Source organism: Notolabrus celidotus, chromosome 19 (genome assembly GCF_009762535.1).
Source record: "Notolabrus celidotus isolate fNotCel1 chromosome 19, fNotCel1.pri, whole genome shotgun sequence".
Taxonomy (NCBI): Eukaryota; Metazoa; Chordata; class Actinopteri; order Labriformes; family Labridae; genus Notolabrus; species Notolabrus celidotus.
In genome coordinates this window covers 11,464,146-11,487,681 of record NC_048290.1, presented here as the reverse complement: position 1 = coordinate 11,487,681, position 23,536 = coordinate 11,464,146, and the positions used below count along the sequence as shown (strand labels likewise).

The 23,536-nt window shown below is 40.6% G+C and overlaps 1 protein-coding gene across 2 annotated transcripts in view; it reads left to right on the top strand.

Moving 5' to 3' along the window:
• dym (dymeclin) overlaps positions 1 to 23,536 on the top strand; it is a 77,726-nt gene that overhangs the window by 44,802 nt on the left and 9,388 nt on the right. For both annotated transcript variants that reach the window (XM_034710226.1, XM_034710225.1), the window contains exons 15-16: positions 9,332 to 9,514; positions 14,168 to 14,281. In XM_034710226.1, coding sequence (XP_034566117.1) covers positions 9,332 to 9,514; positions 14,168 to 14,281 — 297 coding nt within the window. The remainder of the gene's footprint in view (positions 1 to 9,331; positions 9,515 to 14,167; positions 14,282 to 23,536) is intronic.

Sequence of the window (23,536 nt, the reverse complement as noted above, 5' to 3'; positions counted from 1 at the left end):
TTTCATTTGACCTACTATTGCATCAAAAATTTAAATAAAATGGACTCAAGGAACAAGGGTAACTCAAAAGATATAATTATTTTGCTTTTCATGTATTCTGTAAAATCCCAGACAGCACATCTGTGCCAGCAGCTCACTTACATTTATTTAAAAGGATACCCATCTGCAATCCCCCAAACCCAAATAACCGACTGCATTGATTTTAATAAGTAATGCATCTTATTTATGCTTAACATTTTGCATTCTGACACATTCAAATCAGGTTTAAAGCCATCTTTATGCAAGTATACTTCCGTATTGGAGTGTCTGCGTCGCTCTGCAATACTCCGCCGAAACACTAGTTGGCAGTGCAATTTCTATGCTAGTCATATCCCTAGTTTACAGTCCCGCTACAGTTTCTGCATGCTTGTGCACAGGAAATCATAGCAACTTTGAGCAAATTATCCAAGTGTTTTATGTTGGACTTGGTGCTGATAAATTATGGGCAGCAGTTGATCATACAGCAATTATTCCAAAGAAAAGAAATGTAATGATTCTGGAAAATACGATGCTACAAATTAGACCAATCACAGGGCTTGGTATCTGCTTGGTTCCAGGACATTTTTGAGGAGGTGCAAAGAGGCTATGTGTGTAGACTTCTCAGTAGTCTCGGGGCTACATGGACCAACAGCGTAGGCTATGGTTTAAATTCTATGCAGAGGTATGAATCACGCGGCAACCTCAAGTCTCAAACTATGAAGCCCATGTGGAAGTGTTATAAACTGCAATTCATTTGGAATCCGCTTGAGGCTGGCTGCAGAAACACCAGAAACCACATAGACAGCAATTCAAAAAACACGATCTTTGCAGCATTAATAAACATGTTTACAGCCTGGTTCAAAAAATGTCTTGGCCCTACGTAGCTAATTTCTCTATCAGCACACACTGTACGCGGGGCAAATTTTTTTCTAACTCGACAGTTCGAAAGATAAGATCATGAGTTTTTGCCCAAATAAGGACATGACTGACTTGACTCCCGGACGGGAACACATAGCTGTTGGCTAGGTGGCTCGAACTCCGCCTCTTTATGTCACACTATGCCTGGTTGAGTTCCGCATTTCCAATATGGCTGCCGCCATTGATTGGCCTCAAAACAGCGCTCAGGAACAGATGGGTGACGTCACGGACATTCCATGCAGAGGTATGAATCAGGCTTTACTCTGACAATACTAAATGATTCTGCACCTCAAGCATTTTTACTTGGGAATATTGATCTATAAAGATACACTTCTCCTGAAACCTTAATAACAGATTCACGATAGAGCACCATAATATGCTGACTTACAGAACACTTACATTTGTTAATAATCAAAAACTATTGTTGATAGGGTACGCTATTAAAAATTCTGGTTAAAATGTCTTCTGTTTTCAGGAATTTGGTGTATGTGTGAATAGGGATACACTTCTGCTGAAACCTCAAATAAAGATTCATGATAGAGAACCAAAACATGCTAACTTTGATCTTACAACAGTATACCCTTGTGAATACTCAAAAAACATGTTACTATGAAGTCTGGGTTAAAATTTTGCCGGTGTGGGAGTTTTGTGCACATGTGAATAGGGCTTATGTCTGAAGTTCCTTTCTTTCTGTATGCCTCTCTTTGTATCTGTCTCTGTTTATCTACTTGCCCTTGTCTTTGACAGAACTCTTTCTTAACTCCTCTGGTTGGTTTGTCTGCCCTGCAACAGCCTGCACTGAGCAGCCGCTGAATCACTAAGCTATTGCTTTAATGATGCCAGCTCCTACTTTACAGGGATTTGCATGTCTGTGTCTCTAAACACCCTGTCCACACACACACACACGCACGCACAGACACACACACCACACACACACAAACACAAACACTTGTACAAAAACATGCATGGCTATGATAGGACCTCTAGAGACACACACACTCACACACACACACTCACACACACACACGCACACACACACACACACACACACACACACACACACACACACACACACACACACACACAGATAGCGTAGTGCCGGCACTGTCCTTCCCAGTCGCTGATTGCATCTGCAGACTATAATTTTCCTTGTCAGACAGAAAGCAAAGGTCAAACACACCTGCAGACATAACACATTTGTGCCCAGCATGTTTAAGTATTAGCAGCAGAATCACACAAACACACACCCGTACATGTTTTTAATATTTGGTGAGAACAACATTCTGTGAGGTGTCTATGTGGACTATCATTTGCAAGAAATGAATCTACCAACTGAAGGTAGTAGAGGGTTAAAATGTTGCTTCCAAATACAGAACATTTATTAGGGCTTAAGGAGTTTATCCAAGTATTTTATATGTGAGAAAAAATATTCACACAAGCAGGGAAGTCCTCACAAGAACGGTTGTCTGGTCCTCACAAGAATATAAAGACAAACACAGACACATACACACATGGAGGCTTCCTGTTCGGTTTGTATAAGTGGTGAGACTGGTAAAATAGGGCAGGATCATTGAGGCTAATGATACAGCTCATGTCTGAGGCCTGTGTTTTCCTGGGTGGAGAGAAACATTAAATAAGAGAGTGAGCTGTTGTAACTAAATGACAATGCAGGAGGCTGGAGAAAGAAAAGGAGGGAGAGGAGGCGAGGGAAGGGGAGAGTGAAGAAAGGCAGCAAGAGAAAGAGAGAGGAAAGGCTTAATGGTTTCGTGCAGTCCTGCAAACACATGTCAGGTGTTTTTGTGCTGTCTGGCAGATATATTTTTGTGCAAAACAAGTGCAAGGGAACATAGTGGGAAGCTGAGGAGGAGGAGCCAATATATTTAAATCCTGTCTGGGTTTCAAGTAGACCATGGACCTCTTAATCTCATCCACTTGACAAACATACACACAGAGCCAGGCAGACGTCTAGCTAGCCTATTTTCATGTGACCTGAATTCCCCAGTGTGGCATTTTTTCCCCTGCCAGGCTAATCTCATTAAGCTGGGTGCAGAGCTACAGAACAAACACACACATAAGGCATCCCTCACTCCTACTCTTTACCTTCCTCTTCCTTCTTTTGTCTCCTCATCACAATCACTCTCTCCACCAACCCCTCTCCAACTTTCCTGTTCTTCTTCAGTGCTTCCATTTTTGTCCCTGTCTTCGTTTCACTGCCTTCTCTTCCTCCTACTCACTTGTCTCCCACATCTGTCCCTGTATTCAGTCTAATTATGGCCTGCCACAGCAGAACAGAGAAGCACATCTAGCCAGGCGGTCTAGTCGAGCCCAGAGAGCCACCTCAGCTTCCAGACGCACAATCAATCCTCATTATAGTCGATTCTCCTCCCCTACCTTTAGTTAAAGCCCCACACCTTCAGACACCTCCACCCATCAATATAGCATCCTTCTTGCCAGCCTCATTCACAGTCAAGTCAAAATGTAAAAAGTCATTTACAGTCATCCCTAATCCTCCTATCTACTCTCAGATTGTTATTCTGTGTTTATTCTGCTACAGCGAAGAAAAAAAAGGCCACACAGCAAGGAGAGTTATTTATAAGATAAGAACGTGTTTCAGAAGATGGAATATAAAATGCAGCCACATGCAGTTCTGTTACAGATGGTTCGCCCAGATTGGAGGCAGAATCTCAGCTCCCAATCAGCTTGCTGCTGCAGCCTCTCTGAGCTGCTGTTTTTGAATCTGGTCTTAGCCGGCATTAGCAAATTCTTGGCCAAAACAGGTCATCATCAGAACAATGATGTTCGTCATGAAAATTAATCCTCAAGGATAAGTCTTGCAACAGAGAACAAGAGGCCAAAATGTTTTTTCTTCCAAAGTTTCTGAGGTTTTAAACAAGTCTCATGGTGCGGAGGACTGTTAGACCCTTGTGCATTTTTAGATATACACAGTACCTTCTTCTCATGTATGTGAGAAGAATTAGATACTTCCAGGGGATTTCACTTTTCTGAAAAGGGGCACAATTTACACCCAGAGGGAGTCAGGGATGAGTGCTGTCAAAAGTGAGGCCTCCCCAAAGTTAAGGTAGTGATTACAGTTTTAGGACTAACTGGCTGGACTAGTTAATTAATCTTTTAAAAAGTTCTTTCACAATCCTTTCACTGTGATGGAGTCAGTTATGCAGTTTTGCTTGTTTTCTTGTTGCTGAGTTATCTATTTAATTCCCCAGACTTTGACTGGTATTAGTCCTTTTATCAACTAGTCACATCATGATTTGTCATTGTCTGACTGTTCTGTAATAGTTTGTAGAAGACTGTGGTCTGTGTACAAGGTGCTTACTTCAGACTGAGAACTATGCATCTGCTTAGACTGAGTAGGCAGGCAGTCATGTGGACTAAATCTTCTCATATATTTGTCTTGTCGTGTCATGTAGAACACAACATCATCTACAGGGAGGCAAAAGAAAACATGACATATCATGTCCTGAAATGTCAACTGACTTGTTATTAAAAAAAGAGACAACTAAAAGCCTTCAAAGACTCGACTTATATCAGACAACTATTGAACAATTTTAGTTATACAATAGCTACTTTTTGCATGAGCTAGTTAGCATTCTTTTTTTCATTTTCAACAGTCTTTTTTAAAAATTTTTACAGATATAAATTTAAAACTGATGACAGCTGAATTTCACATCAGTGGGTCCTGGTGCATTGCACTGTCATGGCTTAATGAAAATTTGAACAGAACAGAGCCATGTCAATTGTACCATAGCTCATGTGTGTTTCCTACAAAAAGCCTGTGAGTTGGTGGGTCTTCTAGTTTTTATAATCTCTTTTTTTTTGTGTATTATAAATTAAAATTGATAAAAGCATAAATTAAAAGCCTTTTTTTTAGTCCACAGTCGAAGTCCACACATGATTCGATGCCTTCTTTTTGAAGTCAGGAATCATAATTGGAGGTGCTTGGAGAAGTCAGTCCATATGACGTCATACTTTCTCTGCAAATTCCTATTTCATCAATTAATTTGAATTAGGGCTGCCACCGTTAAGGCATTCAACAATATGTGACTAAAAGACATAAAGTCAAAAGTGAACATGTTATTTTTTTCTGGATTGTGTGCTATTTTGTCACATTTGGCACCCCTTAGTTAAGCCACTGTAGCATTACTTGCTACCTGCTGCTGCCATGATGGCAAATAATATCACCACTCCCTTTGAGTGTCACATTTCTTGGAAATAACTCCCAGGCAGCTCAGTGAACAAATCAAAAATAATATGCAATTTGTGTCAAATGGAATTACAAAAGCATCAGAGTACTTTGAGTTTGAGCTACCACTAGACAGATGTCAGCAGGCAACCCCATCACAAAAGCCAGCCGGCAGTATTGATCATCTTAATGGAAAGTTTACTGAAAAGGAAAGGTGTACTGAAAAGAAAAGGTGCACTAGTAACAGGGATGACTGCAGCCTTGAGAGTATTGTCAAGAAAAGTTGATTCAAGAACTTTGGAGAGTTTGCCAAGGAGTGGATCGAGGCTGGTGTCAGTGCATCAACAGCCACAGTTCACAGACGTCTTTAGGAAAGGGACTACAACTGTCGCTTTCTTAATATCAAGCCACTCCTTAAGCAGAGACAACATCAGGAGTGCCTTACCTACGCTAAGACTTTAAATTTCAAAGTCAAGGTCCCAGGGTTTGTAGGAAGTGTGGAGAGGCATAGAATCCAATGTGGAGTTTCCTCAGTCTGCGATGATTTGGGTTGCCATGTCATTTGTTGGTGTTGGTCCACTTATTAAGTCCAAAGTCAGTGCCAGGAGATTTCAGAGCACTTCATGCTTCCATCAGCTGACATCCTTTTTGGAAATACCAATTTCCGTTCACAGCAGGACTACGCACCTGCCCACAGTGCCAAAACTACCACCAAATGGTTTTCTGACCATGATATTGCTGTGACTGATTGGCCAGCTAACTCCCCCGACCTGAACCCCCCATAGAGAGTCTGTGTGTAATTAGTAAAGAGGAAGATGAGAGGCGCCTTAGTTGAAGGGTGCTATCAAGGCAACCTGGACTTCAATAACAATTCAGAAGTGCTACAGGCTGATCACCTCCATGCCATGATAAAGGAGCCCCAACCAAGTACTATGTATAAATAAATATACTTTACAGAAGTTGGACATTTCTGTGTTATAAATACATATTTAAATTGATCTCAGGGAATAAGGGTAATAAGGATAAACTTTATTGTACCCTGAAGGAAATTTGTCTTGGACCACATTGCCACCCAAGGTTACAATCACAGTTCATACATCCAATACCAAATATTTGATTTTTGACTTTCATGAGTTTCAAAATCATCATAACTAAAATAAAATTAAAAAATTCACGGTGTTCAAATCTTCTGAGATGCACCTGTATGTCGACGATCTCTCCAAAACACCTTTGCCACGATGGAAAAGTGTTGTGGTTTGATTAGTTTAGTTTTTTCCTTGTGTTTTATGCCTTGGTTCCTCCCCGTGTTTATTCTGTATTAGTTATCCTTTGTCTCCCTTGTGTGTTTAGGGATCCATGTCTCGTTGTGTTTTCTTAGTCTAGACTTGTGTTTACTGTTTTATTTTGTACTTCTGAATCATTGTGTCTCCAGTTTAGTTTTACTTCCTGCCCTTGCGTGTTTCTCTCCTTTTGTGATTACCCTCATTAGTTTCACCTGTGTCCTGTGTTCCACACCTGTGTTGATTACTCTGTATTTAGTTACTCGGTTTCCCCTGTCCCTGGTTAGATCATTGTTCGTATTCTCTGTTTGTCTTCCCTGTGTCTATGTCTTTCCTGTGTTCTGTGTTCCCCGTGTTCCTAGTACTCTTGTTTTTTCTGTGGATTTGTTCATAGTAAGTTTTAGTTTGTCCATATCGGGTTTTTGTTATTAAATCAGTTTTATTTTTAAGTCTGCATCTTGGGTCCTCCTCCTTCGTTTCTCCACAGCGTGACAGAAAAGCTTCAACCTGCTTTGTTTGTGCCTAAATTTACGGGTAAATGCAGCGTACTCCTTCTTACTGCACCTGTGTTTGAATTATTTAGATTTAGTTTTCTTGGGCGCCTGTTGATATAAGTGCCAAAAATCTGAGATATAATTGATGTTACTTCAAAATAAAGGAGCAATTACAAGTTTTTACCCACCATTTTCCCATCCTAAATTGTCCTTCACAGTAGATTGGTCCCAACCCTTGAAAGGAAAAGTTAAAAGGATGCTGATGTTGAGTTTATGAGTTTATGTAAAAACAAACTGCACGCACTGTACATTGTTATAGGACTTACTCTCAGGCATGCAGCTTGTCAGTGTGACTCGGTCATGCTATTCCTGTTAATCATACAGACGCAGGATAAGCACTGAAAGCAGTTACAGAATCTTTGCAGTGTGTGTTACAGTGTTGGTCATTCTACTGTTGGACTTACTTCATTAGTACACCATCGCATTAAGCTAAGCTGCTTTCAGTATTCTTGACTCCTGCGTTCTCTTAGTCTGCATTTTTGTCTCAACTCCTTCTTAGCTGTTGTTGGTAATTTTGCTCTGTAGATATAGTCAATAGAGGGGACTCAAAGCAGCTGATGACACATTTTCCTGAATACTCTTACTTCAATTGGACGAAATTCTTAGGCAGTCACATTTCTTTTAATTTACTTCTGTAAAACAAAAAACGAAACATTGTTCCATAAGCCAATTTTACTGGCAGTGTTTGTTCTCATGGAGATAAGGCTTGGTACTACTCATTGTTTTGTGTTTTAAGATTAAACGTGGAAACTGAGGTCATCATTGAAGGACCTTATCTGTAATGACATCACTTGATGATGTCACACCAAGAGAAAAATCATGCAACATCTCCTTAACTATATTCTCAAATTCATTGCTGCAAGAGTTTTATCTCTTTTCAAGATATAAGATTCATTTTCCCACAGTCTCTGGGGCTGTTTCCTTTCTGTGCCACCATGGAACACGCCATATGGGACGTTATCTTGTCATGGTGGCGTCTATCTGTCTGCCTGTCCATCTGTCTGTGCACACACATTGTTGTGTGCACAGTGACTCAAGAACAATGCATGATAGAATCTCTACTCTTTAACTGCAGGTTCCCCAAATAGAGCAGATGGTCTGATTAGATTTTGGAATACCTTCCTTCTTAGTTATTTTCTCAGAATTGCTCAAACTCCCCACAGAGCCAATATGGTGCCGCAGGTTTGCTGATGTCAGTGCTAAAATGGGTGGCACACAGGTTAATGGTAAAGTGCTACCATCAAAGTTGAAATGTCATGAATTCTGAACATTTTTGACTTTCAGAACTTGACTCATGGTTTGAGACAATAGACTTGGATCTCTTTAAGCACTGAAAATAATTTCTAAGCAAGAAAATGTCAAGAATTATTGTTCGATGGAGTGAGAATGGTTTGTCTATCTCATGATTGGCCAGGGTAGGGGTCAACATATACCAGCATGCATTGGGCATATGCCGGAGTGGCACTGCCCTGCTTCATGTACTAAGCTTCACACTGAATTGCTCAAATGAATCCAACTGTATATTCAAATAAGACACTTGTGTTTCTTCTTTCGTTACAAACTCTGGACTTGTGTTTTTCTATTTGAGGCATACTTGTATTTGATGTAGCTAGTATTTTTCATTTCAATTAAAGACGTAGACTCTGAATCCATCAAGTTTTTCATGCCACAAACTACATCAAATTACGGTGTTTAACACTTTTGGAAGAACAGGCGTCCCATGTACAGAGACTACAGTCCTCGACTACTGGTCATGGGATCAATTCGATTCCCAATCCTACGATCCGGCATGTCTTAGCCTTTTATTTACTGTGAAGGCGTGAAGGTGGCATTAAGTTTCTCATTTACCTCCACGACAAACATACAAGTTGCTTCCTTCCTCAGCTTTGTGATGTATTGTTTCCTCTGCTTGTTTATCTGTGTATCCACTTGATTTCTTTGTCCTTCGATTTGTGACCAGCCTTACTTTGTGAGAACAACTTTGTAAATAACTCATGTCAGCATGCCACTCAACCCCCTTCGACTTTCTCTCCATCGTTCCCACACCACTCTCTTCCCATACTGTCACCTGTCACCAGTGACAGTTGGCTTCGCCCCCAGAGGAAACAAACTGTGACATGACCGGATCCGCAGCTTGCTAGGTCACCTATCTGTCCCTCACTAGGACCTTGCCTGACAACTTTGCAACATCTTTCATTCCTCTTTCCTCACTCCCTTTCATCCACCCTGCTGTTTGTCCCACCCTTCTGTTCCCCCCTGCTGATCAAACTATCAAGAGGCAATCATTTAAAAACATCATTATAAGTGAGAGCACTGTAGTGGGGAAACTAATTAACCTTTACATCCTCCCTCTCCCCCAGGCCCAGGACCTGAATGTGATTGAAGAGGTGATCCGTATGATGCTGGAGATCATCAACTCTTGCTTGTGCAACTCTCTCCACCACAACCCCAACCTGGTGTACGCACTGCTCTACAAAAGGGAACTGTTTGAGCAGTTCAGGACGCACCCATCCTTCCAGGATATCATGCAGAACCTGGACACGGTCAGTCAAGTTTTCATCTCAAAGAGGGACAAACAAGCCCTCCCTCCCAAAAAAGAAAACTGTCACCAAACTTTAAAGGCAGCCATATGTACACAAATTCACCTGTATGCATCTTGTGTGTTATCTTCTTAATGGAGTGGAGATGCTCCAATACCAATACTGTTATTGAAAGCACTGCCTGAAATATGGTATGAGGAAATCCTTTAACAAATGAGTCCCAAAAAATCAACTGGATTCAGGTAAACTGTCACATCACAATAACAAACAGCATCAGTGTGGTTCTAGTAGTGAGTGTACTGTTTGAACAAAGTAGCTAAAAGTTAACAGTCAGTTTTTGTTCAGTTATGTTATGCATATTTATTTGCTGTAACCTCCCCTGACTTAAAAAAAAAGCCAAAGTGGAAGTGCAAAAAATGAGCAGCTCAAGTGTCCACTTCAGGCTGGCTCCAAGAGCCAATGAAACCCCATCAGGGCCCATGTTAAAATATGTATTTTTACTGCAGAATTAACTGCAAGGATGGGGAATTTTTTGTGCAAGTTCACCATGATGCTGCCTAGAGGATAATCCACAGGGCTTATGGTCTACGTTGTTGCAGCCAATGCATAGTTACATTTTTGAGGCTACATACGTAGGCTTCTGTGTAGACACAGGGCTGCGCAAACCTACATCGTATGCCACGGCATAGATTCAACGCAGAGGTATAAATCCGACTTTAGAGTCAGTCACCTCTCAAACTGAAGGTTGGCAGTTCAATCCCAGCTTCTGTTTTCTATCTACCAAAGTGGTCTTGTGCAATACACTGAACCTTGAATTGCTCCTGGTGGCATAGCCAACAGTGTGGGAAAGCGTGTGAATGAGGTTAGTTATTACTGACCAGCTCTTTACATAGCAGCCTCTGGCATCAGTGTCTGAATGTGGTGTGAATGAGTGAATGCGACATGTGGTGTAAAAGCAGTCTAAATAGAAGACTAATAAAGGGCCATTCTTCAGAAATCAATGAGTGAAGGCACTAACAAAGTCTATGTATTATGCAGTCTGGGAAATTAGTATATTCAGTATCGACCAATACTCAAGTATAGGAATCAGAATCAGGAAGCAAGAACTGCATGAGGAAATCTTTAATCAAAAGTGCGTGAAATGAACTTTGAACCTGGTAATTTTTTTCATAAACCAAGGTTGAACACATTTCCCTCAGTGTCCTTGCCGTCTGCAGGGAAAGTTTGAAAAAAGCCAGGCAGTCCTGAAACATATGTGAACTGCATGAGTAACAGTGTGCAGTCGGACTGTACGGCATGCCGAGCTCTGTGAGCTTAAGTAGTATTGATGAATTAATCAGTCCCCTTGTGTCAAGAGACTCTGTGTCAAATATTCATTGAGAGGGTTTGCTGTATGAGGGGGGAAGGAACACAGCAAGAGAAAGCTGTCATTCATGCCTGTATTAGTCACATAGAGGAGGAAGGGAAGCTTTGGTGTGCATGAGTACGTATAGTTGAAGGATGGGGGTTGCTGCATACATTGCCATGGGCTTTGCTGTTATCCATAAGTATGAGGGGAGCATGCTATCTAGAATCCCTCAGTTAAGTCAGTCTCCCTGAGGCTATTCTCCGAAGCCTTCCTTGCGCTCGAAAAATCCGTGTGTGTGAGCATGAGATTCAGGATGAGGGGCTGCCTTGCTTCTCTAAATTAACCCCATATGGGAGGCCTTCAGAGCTAATGAAGAGATTAGTATTAGATAGATGTACACACACACACATACGCATGCACACACACACAGTGCTCATATATGCTGTTGTGTGTTTGAATTCTCTAAAGCAATCCCCCCCAAACATTAGCGCAGAAAACACTGCCTGTAGATGTTTTTTTTTTAATGTTGGTTTGACAAAAAAAAGCATTAAAAATAATCAGTATTACCTAGAGTTTTTTAATTAACAAATATCAAACATCTCTCCGGGGAAGAGCCTCGTGCTGCACTGGAAACACAGTTTCCTTGATCTCTTGTTTGGGCTTAAAACCCAGAAGGCATCAGATAATTTGAGCTCTAGTGAAGTGCTTATTTTAAGTGGGATGAAACATGCTCAGACCCTATAGAGGATTTGTAATCTGAAATGCTGTATGTACTGTATGTATGTATGAACTTATTTCGTAGCCTTAAGCAATATTGGCCAGCGTATGTATGAGGCATGTTGAATTCAATGAGTCTTACAATCTTTGAAAGCAAAATTCATGCAGTGTTATATCTGTTTAATTAACCTTGATCCACTTATTTGCAAATATTCTTGATCATTATCATATAATTGGTGTAAAATATATTCCATATGTTGTTCTATCACACAATTTTAGAGTAACTTACTGTTTCTAGGACACATGACAACCCATACATACATCTTGTTGATGCAGAAGACGTGAAATGAAGTCTCAACTCAAACAGATCAAAACAAGCTACTTTGTTTTGCTGCTACCGTCACGTCATGTTGACAACATGTATTGTTGTTAACGGGGTGTAACATTCACCAGCGTTATTGTTTACAGGCTGAAACCATCTATATGTAGCATGATGCCACTTTGTTCTAACTTAGATCCACACGTTGCACCCTGTGTCATCATATAGGGTGTGTCTGCTGCAATATCAATGTGACAGCTCCAAACAGTGGGATTAGAAGAGTCAAAGAGGTTCATGACAGAACTGGGGGTTGAGATAAAAACCTCAGTGAGATCAAGCTGACATGAGATCCTGTGGCTTCAGAAACAGGAATGGCATATAATGGTGAAAGATTGAGGCCAGAGTCCAGTGAAGCCATGGCTGAGATTGGCTGTATGGGAATGTAGGAATATGAAAATAAAACTGAACAGGATAATGATAATAATTGTATAAACAAAGAACATACAGTACATACATTTGTCCAAATAAACAGTTGCTAAATCAAGACTGTTAGCGTTAATCTCATAAACTACCAGGTTAATTTTTTTCAATCAGGTGCCTTTTTTGCCCTTTTGTTTCACTGTAGGTAAGCCGCCGCTCCTGCTGTCACTGTGGTGAAAATTAACAACTCGGTTGCACTTCTTATATTTACATATTCCATAAAAAAAAAAACACAGCCCAGTTGAAAAGTTGAAATTAGAATGCTCTTTCAGCTAATCAGAATGTCAGCAGGCAACTGCATCACAAAAGCCACATACATATGGCACAGATCTAAGGGATGTTCACAAGTTGGCATGCTGTGATCAGTCATGCCTTACCGTCACAGGGAACAATAGTTTCAGGCAGACAGGACCTGTGTGAAACAGAAAAATCAGCCCAACTGGAACCCATGAGAAGTGTTCCAGGGATTCCAAGTTAATGCTGTCACATTAACCAGGGATCACTGGACACCAGTGAGAAATGGTGGATGGGCGGTGTGTCATGGTGTTGGATGTTTCTTCTATCGGAGATCTACTCCGGCTGCTACTGACAGGAGAGCGAGTGTTGCCATCCTCACAGAGATGGCCCTGAAAGCGCTTAAAAAAGGCAGAGATTTTTTTCAGCTTTTTTCTGGTGTTTGCGACTTTTTTTCCCTCCTCAGTCCGTTGGACGGAGTGTACTCGTCTGTGTGTATGTGTGCGTGCACGTTTGTGTGTTTGCAAGCGCATCGAGGCGGAACTCTGCCATGTGCGATACAGAGAGCAGATGAGCATTGTAGACGCGCGATCACGTAGAGACAGAAATGACATCCCGTCATGTAAATAAGATAAATAACATAAGGATATTTAGTCTGTTTAATAAAAGAACAAGGTATATACCTGATCTATAAGAGAGGTAGCCTTGAATTACTTCTGCTGTGATCTGGCGCTATATAGAAAATAAAATTAACTGAACTTACAAGGCCGCTGGCCCCGCGCCGCCTCCCTATAATGGTTGGGGAAACACTGAACTGCATTCCATATTGACACAGAATGGACATTATACATGCATTCCTGTATATTTCTCAATATATACCAGTTTTATCCTTTTGAAAAATAGCTTTATATCATTAATGCAATTAAATTGAATTTTTAATGGAATTTTAAACATGAAATAAAGAATGAAAATTACTGAAAATAACTTGAAATTCTGCAATTAATCATGATTTCCAAAAATCAAAATTTGATAGCCCAAAACTAAACACAATTTCTGTCAGCGAAATATAGATGTATTTCCACAGGTTACTGCTCTGCAAAGGACAACTTCTGGCATTGAAAAATATAGCCAACACTCAAATACAAAAAACTGCAGTTCCTTGAGTGTCCACTTAAGGCTGGCTCCAAAAGCCAGGGAAGCTCTGACAGGTCCCAAGTCAAAATACCCATTTTAACAGTAATTTATTTATTACACATTGTTAAAGGTACTGGTAGGATGATTATCTTCCCCTTTTTTTTATTCTAAGCTTAGCCAATCTAAAAAGTGATGACCCACTCCTGACTGTAGCTGACAAAAATGAGTGGTAAAGATCTGCTCATGTAACTCTCTGTAAGAAAGTTAAGTATAATTTATCAAAGTTCAATAACTTTGTTTTTCTCTCAAAACAATGACACAAACGTATCCGGTATGATCTTTTTGCACTAGAAGTACAAATCATATCTATTTGTAGTATTGGTTTCATAGTGTGATTGGTTGTTTCCTCTTGTGTGACCTCCAGGTGATCGGCTTCTTCAGTCAGCGTCTGGAGCAGGCTGGAAGTGACCTGTCAGTGGAGAGGGTTCAGGAGGTCATCATGAAAGGAGCCCAGGCCCTGCCCAAAGACAGACTGAAGGTAAATTCAAACAAATACACACACACACACACACACACACACACACACACACACACACACACACACACACACACACACACACACACACACACGGTAAGAAAACAGATGGGGGACCATGGAGACAATAAAGAATGAATTATGAGACTGGTAGTGGTACATAATGGACATCACGGTGCCTGTGTAGAGGGTACAATTTGTTGTGAGAGGCTGCGAGGTAAGGTAGATTGGTGCTCGTTTTGTGAGAAATAGAGAATTAGTTTGTCTGGACAGGTGAGAAATGGAGAGGTATGGGATAGGGATAGAGGCTGGAGCAGGAGAAAGATGGAAAGAGCCATTGGGACATGAGACAAAAGGCTAAAGCCCAATTCTCATTAGCATTAATGCCCATCTTCATTCCATCTCTGCTGGCCCGCTCCATGCGAACATGTAATGACATTTCAAGGAGATGGGATGGGGGACTAGGGGGCACTTCGTCATGGGCACATACGATCCTGGGGAGGGGGTGGGATATAAATCTGCCACTGCGCCTCGTTACCCAACACTCCCAACTCTCCTGGCGGGTTCACTAACCCCCGCCCTTCCCGGTGCTCCTCCATTAATCAGCAAGGAAATATGTAACCAGCGGTCTCCCCACTCTGCTCCTCACCAGCGCAGAAGCTCTTAATTGCATGTTTCATCATGTGTTTCATGTTCTATACTTGGCGGCTGGCTGCGAGGCATTTGTCCCGCTTGCCGACGTGGAAGAGGGATGGTGCGTTTGCCGCGAGTCCATGTGCTCTCTCTCTCTCTATGTCTCGCTCTCAGTCAGTACCTTAGAGCGTTAATGTAGCCATCGACCATAGAGCCCGAAAATTACACACAGAGACGTGTGGATAACCCTGCTGTGTCCTTCAGCGGGGGGCTGAACCTGTAGCATGCACTCCTGGAGTGTTTTGCGAGTGTGTTTCATCACCTCAGTCTTCTGTATTCGTGAAGATAACCATTCCAGACGAGTCACCCAGCAGTCTAAGCCTATAGCTGTATACGTATAGGCTGGTTTGAGGTAAGCCTGAGCCAGTGAGCCAGTTGCAAGCTTTATTAAGTTAAAGTTTCAAGCCTTATCTGAAAATTGTATAGGGGGCACCAGTTTGGCTGCTGGTGGAGTGGGTGCCCAGTATGAAGGCTGTAGTCCTTGTTGCAGGATCAATTCCTGCTCCTGATATTTTATAGTACATGTCATCCACCACTCTCTCCCCACATCTCCTGTCTTTCTTTAGCTGTCCTATCTCATAAAAAGGCAAAAAAAACATGGAGTCTGCTTTCCAGAATCAAATCAGTAAATGATTCCAAAGGAGAAGGGCCTGACCAAGCGGCAACCTCTGGTCTCAAACTATGAAGCCCATGCAGAAGTGTTATAAACTGTAATTCATCAAGAAACCACACCGGAAACCACATAGACACCAATTCAAAAAAGACAATCTTTGCAGCATTAATAAACATGTTTACAGCCTGGTTCAAAAACGGTTGGCTCTACGTTGCTACTTTCTCTATCGGCACACACTGTACAGGGGGTGAATTCTTTTCTAACGCGACGGTTCAAAAGATATTAAGATTACAAGTTTTTGCCCAAAGAAGGACATGACTGACTTGACTCCCGGACGGGAACACATAGCTGTTGGCTAGGAGGCTCAAACCCTGCCTCTTTACTAGGGGTGAGTATTGGCAAGAACCTCACAATACCATACGCAATATTCACACAATATTACTCAAAATTGAACGGACAAATTAAGTAAAAACTATTTGTTGATAACAACTTTTCCACTGTATTGTTTTTGAAATACTGAAGTTGTATTTTAGTTCCAACTCGGCTAAAATATGAGTTTTTATTTTTACCCAAAAACGATATTAAGAGTTGAAATATTGATATTATATCGGAGGTCAAAGTATCACGATATATATTGCTGTATCAATATTTTTTCACACCTCTACTCTTTACGTCACACTCTGCCTGGTTGAGTTCCGCATTTCCAATATGGCTGCCGCCGTTGATTGGCTTCAAAACAGAGCTCAGGAACAGATGGGTGACGTCACGGATACTGCGTAAATTTTTTATACAGTCTATGGGCCTGACAAGTTAAGGCTCTACCTCCCATACTACTTTTGAAGACCTAAGGTACCACAGGCAAGTCTGTATTTAGCAAACGCAATGTCCTGGAACAATAATAGGACATTATAAGCTTGTTAAAGTCTCTTTTACATTGCCTATTCACAGGTCTGTTATGCTTCGCCATTAGTGTAAAAAGAAAACAAGGCGTAAAGGAGTGGAAAAGTTGTAACGCCTCTCAGTTGGTAGTAACAGAGGTAAAACAGTGTGTTTCTCAGCTTGTGTGTTCATGAAGCTTGTGTGTGTTGCACCTTGTGCTTCTCGTGCTTCTACAACACAGTAATGTTAAAAGGGTCTCAGATATTATGATGAAAGGCGAAAATAAGGACTATATATTCTATTCTAGAAGGGGCCAAAGAAGCCAAACATGACCTCTTTTCTTAGTTCCTGCAAACCGTGTGTTTGTGTCAATGGGTGTTTCTGAGCAGCAGTGTTGCTCCGTCTCACATTGACTCTCCACCACCCGAGTGCTCTCCAGCTCTACTGGGCGACATGAAGCAAAGAGAATATCTAGGCTATGTCTCCTCGGGGAGAAGTGCCTGTTGATTGATGGTACCATTGCTCAAACAAACAGCTGTCTCTCCACCACTCGCTTCCCTTCTTCTTATGAGCTCATTCTGCTGTTCCGCTCTCAATGCAAAAATCCATGGGTTGGATTAATGCTGTGTGGAGTCGTCGATAAGTTGGTAATTATTCAGGAAGAGTCCCTTGAAGGGGGCTATTGGTGTCTCAATCAGTCGTGTGTGCACAGAGAGAGCCGACAAGAAGGAGATGAGTCTTCCTCTTAAAAACACTCAATTTGAGTAAGAACACGTTAACGTGATAGTAAAGTTATTTATTTTCACATTTAATCATAGCAGTACACGCCAATGAATGCAATATAAAATGTAGTGATCAATATTGTACGCACTGTGTCAAAATTGCTTCTGAAATTGTAGCCATGAGGCCAGCAGCCATCATACCCAACATAAAGTGTAGAGTCATCGCCAATTAGTTCATACATACATACTTATGTTTGCTGCAGTTACTATATATTTCAATGCAAATATTATCACTGTCGGCCAGAAACCTTGTATCTCCATTTTTCATCACTTTAATTTTTTTGCGATGATCAATGCTTCTGATATTCCTTTATGTCTGTCAGTAGGCTCTCAAAAATGTTGTGGATGAAACTTTTTTTTTTAAATGGGTTGTGGTTTCAGCTCATACAGTGCTTAGGTATGTCAAAACAAAGGGCTCTTTTTCATTTTCTGGAAAGTAGTGGTTTTGGAGATACAGGTTTCTGCCTGTCATTGACGACATGTCAAATAAAAATATTTTAAAAATTAAAAATAATGTAAAACTTACCCGCAACGCTCCATCAGTGAGCCTTGCAGAACTTCTTGATTCTTTTTTTTCCCTGACATTTCATTATTTTTCCTCGTAGTGGTAACAGGAAATTGGTGTGCAGAAAGGGACTTCTTCATTCTACTGTCCCCTACTGTCTTTTTTTTTCTTTTTTAATTGTGCAAAAAATGTGTTTTACAAGAAAGAGTGACCAAGTGATAGTAGATAGAGTAACACGTAAACAAGGCACGAATATGGAAAACAATTAAAAAACAAAAAACAAAAAAAGACAGACAGAGAAGTGGTAATAAGAGTTATAATAAGAGGAAAACCATGGCAAAAACAAAACAAAGAGACAAACAAAGAAAATCAATTGATGTTTAAAAAACAAAAAAACAGAGCAGAAATAACCTATACAAAGTAAGCCATGAAAGAGGGAGAAAACCAAAATAATAACAATAATACGAATGTAAATAAATATATCATATCAATAATGATAATGAAACAGATAAGGTTGGATGGCAAAGTCCTAATTGTTAATTTCAGGGGGTTAATACATAAAACAAATAGATAAATAAAATAAATTGATAAATAAAACCCCTACTCTCTTTGAGTGTAGACCAAAGTACACAGAAAAGGACAAAAGTAGTATGTGATTAAAAAGTTAGAACCTGATTTTTAAAAATGAACATGTTAATATTTGTACCTTAACACTGACAGCCATAAAAGATATTGAAATATCTTTTTTTTTAATTATTGTCTACCCCTAATGTGTGGTCTCTTTTTTCTCCTTGAAAACATTTTAGCAACACAATGTTAGGGAGAAGTACTGTATGTGTCTTGTGTCACTGTGCTGTCATGTAAGGGTCAAACAGGTTACCACTAACAGCTGCACTGCGCTTCCAGCTGTATGGACATCTAGAATGATCAATCACGAAGAGGCGTCAAAACGGTCGTTCTATACTTCCCTGCCCAACCTTTGACTTTTTCTTTCTTTTTTTGCAAAAGCTCTGTTTCTAATATGTGCAACTAATCACCAAGACAGCTTTAAAAAATAACACACTCTGGACAGCTTGATTTTCTTTTGGCTTGAAAACCACATCTGTGACTGTAAAAAGGGCTCAAATTGAGATAAAATGTTATTTTACCGGCTTTGTGTGGACATATTACTAGCCTTTATTGTGACCAAATTGGCCACATTATCCTATAAAGTTTGTGTTTTTGGTGTGTATGAAGTGGTTTACAAAAAACAACCCAAAATGTACCAGTGTAGACTAAATTCATTTGGTATGTTTGTTTTAAGTAAATAAAAACACCCTCTTTTGAAAGACAACTCGAATTTGCTGTCTTGAAATTGATTAACATGAAAGCTTACAGTTTTAAAGTAAATACTTTTGTTTAGATTACCCTGACCATGTTGTTTTAACTCTAGACTGACTGCAAAAAGGTCAGTTAACTACATGCACTTAAAAGCATTTACACAAAGATGTGGACATGCAAATCAGGTCCAACTGAAAGAAGGGGTTAAAAGAAGGTGGTAAATACCCCAGGGACAGCCCTCACTGTCTCGTCACTCAACCGTCTCTCTTATTCTTTGTGTGCGTGTGTGTGTGTTGTTTCAGGGTGTGTGAGGCTGTCATGGGCAGTGTCTGTGGAATGTGTTGTTTAGCCTGACCAACTGAAATCTGCCTTATTGAGCGGTGATAGCCCACAGACTCTCTGGCTCCTCAGGAAGGGACAGAGGGGGCTGCCGGAGGGCTGACAGGGCTGACCAGCTGTTACTCAGTACCTGGGTCTTTATTGGTCTGATGACTAGTCAGCACTACTTTCCCACACTGCGTGAATGCATTTTCCCAGAGTAAAGTCTCTATAAGACTAGTGGAGTTAATTCAGAAAAAGCTTGGATTCAGTGTCTGGATTCAACAAACTTCTGATGCTGCTCATATTTAGAGTGAACCAGACCTGCAGAAATAACAGCAGTGCAAATCTGAAGTTATGTCGAAGCATCTTTACAGAATAATGGTTATGTAGAATTTGCCACTTGTAGCTCCTTCAAACTATAAACATTGCTCTTTTCAATGTCACATACTTGACTATACTTCAGAATGTGAGGTGTTGCATTAGCATTTCAAAAGTTAACCATATGAAGAGATGAATGACTGAACCTTGTGCAACAACTTTCATTCAAATCAAATCTGCTTCAATTATTTTCTCTATGAAATGTTCAATATGCTAACAGCTCTGTGTCAATTTACTGTAGGCACAACCATGCTCTGAATCTTAAAAAGCCCCCTAATAATTCCTCTCCAACCAGTGTTGACATATCTTATAGGAGAGACTGGCAACCAGGTTTGTAAAACCTTTTCACATGAATTTACAGGATTACATTGAGCAGGGCTATTCATCATTATCTGCAAGAGGGCCACATAGCTCTCTAATACAATATGAAATCTCACATTGTTAATTAGTATTGTACTGTTATGAAATCAGTATGAAAGTATAAAGGCGTGATGATGGCAGCTTTTCATTATGGCGCTTCTGCAGACTCAACACAAAAAAAGGGCGTTGGTTGCTCATGATAAGCAGACTTGGCCACTTTAGTTGAAGCATACTCACAATGACATGTATAAAGTGGAGGTATCATGTTTAATCATCATCAAAGTTTAATGTGTGAGCATGCTAACATTTGCTGATAAGAAGAGATAGACTGATTGGTTGGTTAGTCGGGCCAATTAATCAGGCCGATTAATGGCATTTCAAAATAATCAGCATAGGCTGATTGATGTCTGCACTCATGAGGCTGATTAAAAAAATAAATAAATAATGTCTGCAGACACTGCAGGCAGCCTCATCAGTGTGTCTGCTGACAAGTAAAGAATAATGTATGGTTAGCTGGTGGTTATGGGAAATAGAATCCCGACAGGGTGAGACAAGGCCCAGGCGCAAGTGGCTAGTAACTTAAGATACAAGTACGTAGGAAAAACACTTGATTAAAAGATTATTTTAATGATTTAAAATGATTTATGTATACTGTACAGTTCTAAAAAAAAAATTATAATATTAAAGTTTCACTCACCTTCTCCGCTGCCATTGCTAATATTGCTGGACAGGATCCAATATGTAAATGTCTGTAGCCTGCTGATTTGGCATGCTAACTGAGACTAACATTTTAGCTACATTGTTATGATGCTGACGGAAACTAATGGTTTTATCTCACCTTACGGTCTACTGCATCAACCATAGACTGTGTAAATAATGGACGTAGTATCCGTGACGTCACCCATCTGTTCCTCAGCACTGTTTTGTGGGCAATCGACGGCGGCAGCCATATTGGAAATGCGCAACTCAACCAGGCATAGTGTGACGTAATAAGAAGGAGTTTGAGCTTCCTAGCCAACAGCTATGTGTTCCCGTCCGTGAATCAAGTCAGTCATGTCCTTATTTGGGCAAAAACGTAATCTTAATATCTTCTGAACCATCGCGTTAGAAAAAAATTCACCCCCGTACAGTGTGTGCCGATAGAGAGATTAGCTACGCAGAGCCAAGCCGTTTTTTGAATCAGGCTGTAAACATGTTTTTTAATGCTGCAAAGATCGTCTTTTTTGAATTGGTGTCTACGTGGTTTCTGGTGTTTCTGCAGCCAGCCTCACTTCCGCATGGGCTTCATAGTTTGAGACCAGGGGTTCAACAAGCAGAAGCAAAATGTGCCGGAACTAACCCTTTTCCACGGATTGATTTGACATGACGTGATCAGTTTGCCTCCGGCATTGCTCATGTTTGTGAAAGTTAATAACCATTGTCAAGGGGTTGTCAAGGGGTTTTGACCAATCAGATTATATAAGTTCTGTTATGATGTATAGAATGATGCAGTTTAATATTTTTTCTGACTTAGATATCAGTCATGTTTGAAATCTACAACATACCCCAATGTATTGTTGGAGTAATTCAAAATCCATCTAAAACATGTTACTGGCTAAGATAACCCAATAAATTACATTGGAATGCACATGTAATAATGGATGTTATTATTATTTAGTTTTTGTAGTTTATCAAAGGCCATAAAACAATGATATCAGCGTTATATACCAGCCAACCTGCTCTTTAATTATCTACGTCGGCCCTTGACAAAAACTATATCAGTCGACCTCTAATACTTAGCATGAAAAACAAATTGTTGCTAAGGCTGATGTTAGTTTCCTGGATTTATTAGAATGTCATCCTCCAAAGTGATCTACAAATTTCCAACAAAGTTACAGACAAACAACACAAAACTCTAAAACACATCATGGATTTATCAAAAAGTTGTGGAGGTATTTCCACAGTCAAATTTTTTGATAGATTATAGATTACAGAATTTCTACATAGTGGCCATGAAAGGTGATCAAATGTAACCTATTTTGTATGTGCCTGCAGCTTAGTGTGTGTGTGTGTTTGTGTGTTTTTGTGTTTGTATTAAGTTCATATTTGCTCCTGAGCCACATTCTTCCCTGTCTGGCCGCGCTCTGACAGCACAGCAGCGTGCAGAGGAGAGAAGGGAACACAGAGTCCTGAGCGCAGATATGAGGCCAGGCAGCCAGTCAGTCTGTGTTCAGGGGCGAGGGCCTGACCCGCCAGGACCCATAACTAACTGATAGGAGCGCGGGCCAAGTGGGCCCAGACAGCTGCCAGATTGAGAACCAAACAGAGGAGGGGAGGAGGCAGAGAAAGCAACAGAGAGTCAGAGGAGATATGTACAGAGAAGGAGCCACAGTATAGACAGAATAAGAGACGGAGATAATAGCAGGGATGTGATGTGGCAGTCCAGAGATGCTCTGATTTTTTCACAGAAAGCACTGGAGCGCAAAAAGGACATTTTTGCCGCGAGGCATGAAGTGATATCCAAGACTTCCCGCAGCACCAAATCCCTCGGTGGTTCTGTCCAATATAGAAGTGGGAGGAAAAATGTTGGCAATTGTACTTTAAGGATCATTTTTCTCTTTTCCATTTCTTGCTCAGTATCTAGTGAGAAGGTTAGATGTGCTTTGGATGCTGATGTTACTGCCGTTTAGGTTCATCATATCTTCCCCAGGAGGAACTTGTCATGTTGGAGTCTCGTTTTCAATGTGAAATGTTAGTTTAAGTGGCATTGTGTGAATCATTTTTAGCTACTTCTAGACAGGTTGTGAGACTATGTACCGCCTGCTTCTCTGATGTCAAATAGAACTAATAGCTTGACATTTCAGAAAAAACACTCACTGAAGATGAATACTATTGTGCCGGCTGAATATGAAGCTGGAGCTGTAGACAGTATAGGATAAGAAACGGGCTGCAACCAGACTATTTTGTTAGTCATGTAGTCATCGAATAGTGAAAAGATTATCTGCTTGTTGGATAAAGAACTGCTTAATCATCAGCAGATCTTATTCTACCAGCTTTTACATTTGAATCATAAAAATGATTAATTCAAGGTAACAAGGTCGGAGTTCAAGAGATGAGCAGGAGAGGAAAAGATGAATGTTTTAACTTGAGGAAATGTAATTGAAAGAAAAATCTCACCGCTGTACCGTAACTTTGCGTTGTTAAGTTGAATGTCACATGTGCCCCTCTGACCAGAAGATAGTAAGGATGCGAGATGTCTCACACCTCAGCAGCTCAGCTTTGGAAAACAATGCTGTGTCCCCTCACCATGTGAAAAACGCACACAATGACGCAAACCACTAATTATCCGCCATTAGAGTCGTCAGCGACTAACCTTTGTCGACAATAAGGACTGCTGATTGCACTCCCAATCAAACCAGGTCAACAGA